Source organism: Acanthisitta chloris, unplaced genomic scaffold (genome assembly GCF_000695815.1).
Source record: "Acanthisitta chloris isolate BGI_N310 unplaced genomic scaffold, ASM69581v1 scaffold41433, whole genome shotgun sequence".
Classification (NCBI taxonomy): domain Eukaryota; kingdom Metazoa; phylum Chordata; class Aves; order Passeriformes; family Acanthisittidae; genus Acanthisitta; species Acanthisitta chloris.
This window is the reverse complement of record NW_008667267.1, coordinates 2,808-8,538: the sequence shown is the minus strand read 5'-3', so window position 1 is coordinate 8,538 and position 5,731 is coordinate 2,808. Positions and strand designations below refer to the sequence as shown.

The following is a 5,731-nucleotide window of genomic DNA, read 5'->3' as shown; positions in this document are numbered from 1 at the left end:
CACCTCATGGCTCTGTTGGTAATCTTTGTCCGTATCGGCAGTTGAGCCTTACACAATATTGTAGTTGTCTTAGTTTTCCTCCTTGTAGAGGCAGAGAAGAAACAGGTATGATGCAAGTTAAAAGCTGTACATGCTGTCCCTTAGCTCTTCAGTATATCACAGGCTGGGCAAGAGATAAAGGTTTGCACTTAACTCCACCTGCTTGTGCCACTGGAAATGATTGAATCCTTTCTGGTTACAAAGGGGATGTATCACAGGGCTAGTTAACTTAGTGGAATATGTGTTTATATACCTTCTCCTCTCACATGGTTTCTGTAGCCATGCTGATCTTGGAATCTGTTTCAATCTGGTTAAAGCTACAAGATTTATTTCCCTTATACAAAAAGGGCAAAAAGTATAGTTCATTCTCACTTGTGGTGGATTGGCCTCTTCCTCCCAAGTTCTGCTCTGCAAACTTTGCTTTTGTTTATCCACACTTTGTTTGTAAACATTGCAAATTCTCTCTAGATGTTTGTTTTTCTTAGGTCAAGTATGTGTACATTTCAAAAGCTCTTTCAGGAAGGAATCATTAGGTGAAAATAACAAACATAGAAAATAGCAAGATATTACTGAGCATAATTTTTACACTATTAATTCAACAGGTCAATTTCTTAACTGTTGCAAAACTTGACTGATTCAATGTAATCACATGACATGAATACATCTTTATTGTCTGAAAATCTTGCTCAGTGTATCTAAAAATGTATTTGACATGAAGAGGTGTTACACACTTGCTACTTTTAATATACACTCTGTGATACATCTGAATATTCTGGGAATTTGTTTTAAACCTCATCAGCAACATGAACTTTAAACTTAGTTGGAATAAGATTATTCTGGTTTAAGACTTCTGAAGGTGTTTAGGATGAGTTAGGTGTGCTCACAGGTGGACAGGCTGTTATTTAAAAATATTTATTGAAAGATAAGACTTTAATATCCAACCTGATTTCAACACTTTGGGTATCTTAAGACCTTGTTTATGTGCATATCACTTTTCTTACTAGTCTGTAGTACAGAAAACCTTACAGTTAATAAGCATATTAATGAATATGTTAATTCTGTTAGTGTTTTAAATGAATTAAGTGTCTGAATTAGAAGAAAAGATGTGATACGACTATATTAAATAAATATCCTGCTAGTCAAGGCCTGTGGATAAATTTATCTGTCCAAAGCTGCAATCGCTCATGTAGAAATCCAATTTTCTTACCTTGCAGCTTGCAAATCAATATATTAGGCAAGGGTTTTAGAACAAGATGCTTGTGCGACTTGAAAACTTTCCAGTATTATGACTACTACTTTGTGATAAATTCTTTTCTTACTTCTTTCTTCCTAATCCCTACCAAGGATCGTTGTCTTTTTTGGGGTATTTTCTGGGTCTGTTATTGTTAGTCTTTAATCAGTTTGGGGTTTTCCTTCTCATAAGCAACAAAACTTGGCTTGAACTTGAAGTCAAACATTTATTTGACTTTTTATAGACTCCTATGCTCTCTGGCTAGTTACTTTTCTTCCAGAACTGTGGCAGTAATCAGAAAGATTATTAGGCAATATTTTAAAATCTTAAACTTTTCTTTTTCTGCAGCCACCTGGAAGAAAAAACACAGTGGGAACATCCTAAGTCTGGGAAGAGGAAACGTGTTGCAGGAGGTTTGTGTTAAGCTTTTGTAATGAGCTGAAATTATGTTACAAACATCAGCTGGAGTTTGTGGAAGAACTAGGTCTCATTTTGATCATCTGGTTGACACTAATCACTTAGGCAAGGGGAGCTTGCAAAATGCAGCTGATTTCAGTGGGGTTTTACCTCAGCCATTGTGTCTGTGTAGAGTGATCACTTTGCATTTTTATGGCTTTTTTGTATTGCTCCATAAAGCCAAAGTACTAATTGCAGGGTAAAAGGTTTGTTTTAGTGTGGCTTATAAAGCATATAGTCAAAGGCTGGAGTTGTCTGTTTGGATTCTGATATCCTGGTGCCCATCAGTTAATATTTAAAGTTGGATTTTATTCTTCAAAGAATATTTTGCATCAGAAAATATCCCTGGCACAGAAGGAAGCCTCAATAGTTTTCATTTTACTTGTTTTCCCTGACCCTACTGAACGTTTGTGCCAGAACAGAAGGCAGAAAATGTGGCAGGACACTTCCAGAGGTAAATGGCTTCTTAAGGACCTTGGGTCAGTGCTTTAAATTAATCTTTACAGAAGCTTCTGTATGATGCACTTGGGGGTACTGGGCTGTTGGCAAGACTTGTTTCTTTTGGCATTGGTAACCTGACTGTAACTGGAATATTTTTAGTAAATCTTGAGTTGATCAAATTAAAATGAGTACTTTTCAGCCAGGATTAAAAATACTGGGAATTCCATCTGTTAAGTACTTCTGTCGGATCTTTTATGTAAGAATTTGTTTTGTGAAGTTTTGTCATTTCTATTCTTTTATCCTTTCAAATTCATAGAATCATAGGTTTGATTTAATGTATCTCATACCTGCTCAAGGGTTCTGATCTTTCAGTGTTTGGTATGTGTTAAAGTAACTTTTCCTACACTTAGTTCAGTGTTTTTACTATTTACTTTAGCAGGGATAAACGCTAAACTGTGAGTAGTATAGATATGAGTAAGTGCTGGGAAGCATGGTTGAATTTTGCTGGTTTGTGCTATAACCTGAAATAATCTTTGTAAAGATTTTTGTTTTTAGATTATACTTATTTTGCTAGTTGTTACAGTTGTACCAGATTTCCTGTATATTGTACTTTTGTGAGAGAGCACTTGTGCATGGTTAGGGAAGCAATACTTCTTTCAAGTTCTGATGTAGCAGGTAGCTGCATCACCTACAGAAATAATGCAGAATTTCATCACATCTGTCTGAGAAATAACCTGATCTTCAAATCAGAGTGTGCTCTAATGCCTGAAAATAAAGTTAATGTTTTATGTGCTTCCTAGAACTGCCATACGGATGGGAGCAGGAGACTGATGAAAATGGACAAGTCTATTTTGTGGAGTAAGTATGTCAAATTGCAAAACACGTTCAAGTAGGACAGTTCTGTTACATGCTGAGTATGTTTTGAGTTATGATATTGTGACAACATCAACTGGAAAGACAAAGAGATGAAGAAATGCAGCTTCAGAATCCATATGCAGATGGGTGTAGCAGTGTCTAAACACCCATTTGTGGTCTTCTAAATTCTTCCATGTGCACAGAAATAGTGGCTTGGGTGGCAGGGTGAAGTGGCTCACACAGCCACATCTCAGAGTGTGGACTGACCCTCAGGCAATGTTTATGTAGGCTCATTTTGTTGGTACACCTTTAGGGATAAACTCTCCACAAATGACTTTGTGGCTGGTTGTTAGCATTGCAGTAGAGATCTAAACATACATGTTGAAAACAAAATTGTTGCAGCTCTGACTCACTTGCAATGTAAAGCACAGAAATAGGAGAGGACAGAGATGGAGCTAGCAAAGAGTTTTGAAAACGTGGGATAGGAGGAAGTTCACAGAAGCAGAAGATGATTTCTGGAAATGTTTCTGTTTGTATCTCTTCAATGGCAGCATGGAAATGGGGGAAATTATCTTAAACTGACTTAGCAGAATATAAAATATTCACAGGCCAAAGTAGTGAGTATAGCCTCTCTGTCCTATACATAAGGGCTGGAGACTGAAAGTTGTTACTTCGTGTCTCTGCCTGAAGAAAACTAAAATTTGGTTTTAGAAAGGTGAGCCTGGTCCAAACTGTGCTGTTTGCTGAGCTGATGTCAAGCTGCTTGTTTCCAGTTGTTTGAGCTAAAAATACTGAGCTGCAGTTCTCCTTGGTATGTTGTTTCAAGGAGTAGTCTAGACCCCTTTTATAGACCTCTTTAGAGAACATGGTCTTCCCTAATAAAACAAGATTTGTTTTTCCCCTGCCAAAATTGTGCTTTTTATGTCAGGGGTTCACATGAAGTTCAGAATGGTTTGTGAAGTATGTGAATACAATTATTGGTGGATGCTGTCACAACTGGAAAAATGTTTGATTAAAAAAAGTAATTGGAATGATTTTAACAAAACTGAAAAAATTGATTTTTGAGAATTTAAATAATCCACTGGAATTCTACACGACAGTGGTTGAAATCCATTTAGATTCTAAATGGAAAGTACAGAAGGGTTCAAGCAGTTGAATTTTTGTCTTCTTTTGCAGCCACATAAACAAAAGGACTACCTACCTTGACCCAAGATTGGCCTTTACAGTTGAAGATAACCCGGTAAAACCTACTACTAGACAAAAATATGATGGAAACAGTACTGCAATGGAAATACTCCAGGGTCGTGACTTGAGTGGGAAAGTGGCTATAATCACAGGAGCAAATTCAGGAATAGGTAGGTTAACATTACACAGAAGGTGAAACATGGTAATCTTGATCTTGCAGCCTACTTGAGCAACCTGATCTAGTGAGGAGGTGTCCCTGTCCTGCCCATGGCAGGGGATTGGGACTAGATGATCTGTAAATCCATTCCAACCCTTAAATTCTATGATTCCATGATACTTTGTTGTTCAAATATCTGTGTACTTTTGTTTTTCAAACTTGATTTGCATTTCGTTCGTACAAAACCCCTAGTTAGAAAGCTGTTTTTTAAAAAGGTGTGGAGAATTTGGAGCTTACTGGAGAGCTACAGGAAAGACATCAAGTGCTAAAACAATTGATTTTTGTCTAGAAAAATATTGGTGGAGGCATTTTACATTATGTAGATATATAAAGGATTGCTGTGAAAGGGAAGAGAAGTTTCATTTTATGATCTTGTGGGCTAGGACAAGGAGTGAGCTTTGTATGGCTGCAGGGGACTTCTGGTAAAGCATTCAGAAAAACTTCCTGATGGCAGCAAGTAGTCAGGTAAAGATTTTTCCAAGCAGGCTGTGTAATTTTTATCTCTGAAGGTACTTTCCACTGAATTTGATGATGAACTTGTTTTATTACACAATGCTCCTTTAGGGCAAAGAAATACGATTTATGACCTTTTGAAATCCCTGTTAGTTGTATTTTCTAACAGGTTCATAAAGCCTTTCAGACACGCAGCTTGTTTAGGTATCTGTTACACAGTATTGCTTCGACATTGGGTGAATATTTGAGAGATTCTAATTAGCTGCTTTTGTTTCATTTTATAATGAAGCTTTGGTGCTTAGGGGCTTTGCCTTTCTTCTCAGAAGACAGACTCCAACTTAATTTGCTACGCTGTTTGAAGTTTCACTCAGCAACCTGCAACAGGATATGTTGTTTGCTGTGGCTAAAACTTGTGGAGGAGCCACAAATATTAAAACACTGGTGTGGTTTGGTGTTAGATTTGAGCTTTTTTGGTAAACAAGAGGATCTATGTAAATCCTAGATAACTGTTCATCTTTTGTTCCCTTTTGTGGTTTGCATTTTTGTTTATGATGGGATTGCATCAATCCTGAAAGAGTCCTTACGCAACTATTTGGTAGGAGCCAGCTGAAGATTTAGAGCTTTATTGTGGCTTGCAACTTAGGCCTTAACAGCACATGTCCTGCTGTCATTGCCTGATATGCTGCAACATATTGGCATTACAGTTGGGGCAGCAAGTGTTGTACTTGCTTGTCTCAATGAATTTGTGCTTTCTAGTAAGGTTTACATTCCAAATTCTTGGTACAGCTTGTCTCTACATTGCATCCAGCAGCAGGATTTGCTTTGTATGCAACTTTGCAGTCTCAGAACATTTA

The 5,731-nt window shown here is 37.2% G+C and overlaps 1 protein-coding gene across 1 annotated transcript; it reads left to right on the top strand.

The window, feature by feature from the left end:
• Positions 1-1,613: 1,613 nt before the first annotated feature.
• LOC103800066 (WW domain-containing oxidoreductase-like) lies at positions 1,614-4,377 on the top strand (the record flags this gene model as incomplete). The annotated part of the gene is made up of 3 exons (XM_009072429.1): positions 1,614-1,683; positions 2,968-3,025; positions 4,199-4,377. Coding segments are annotated over 3 exons (307 nt in total), but the record flags the coding sequence as incomplete, so codon positions are not given.
• Positions 4,378-5,731: the final 1,354 nt, after the last annotated feature.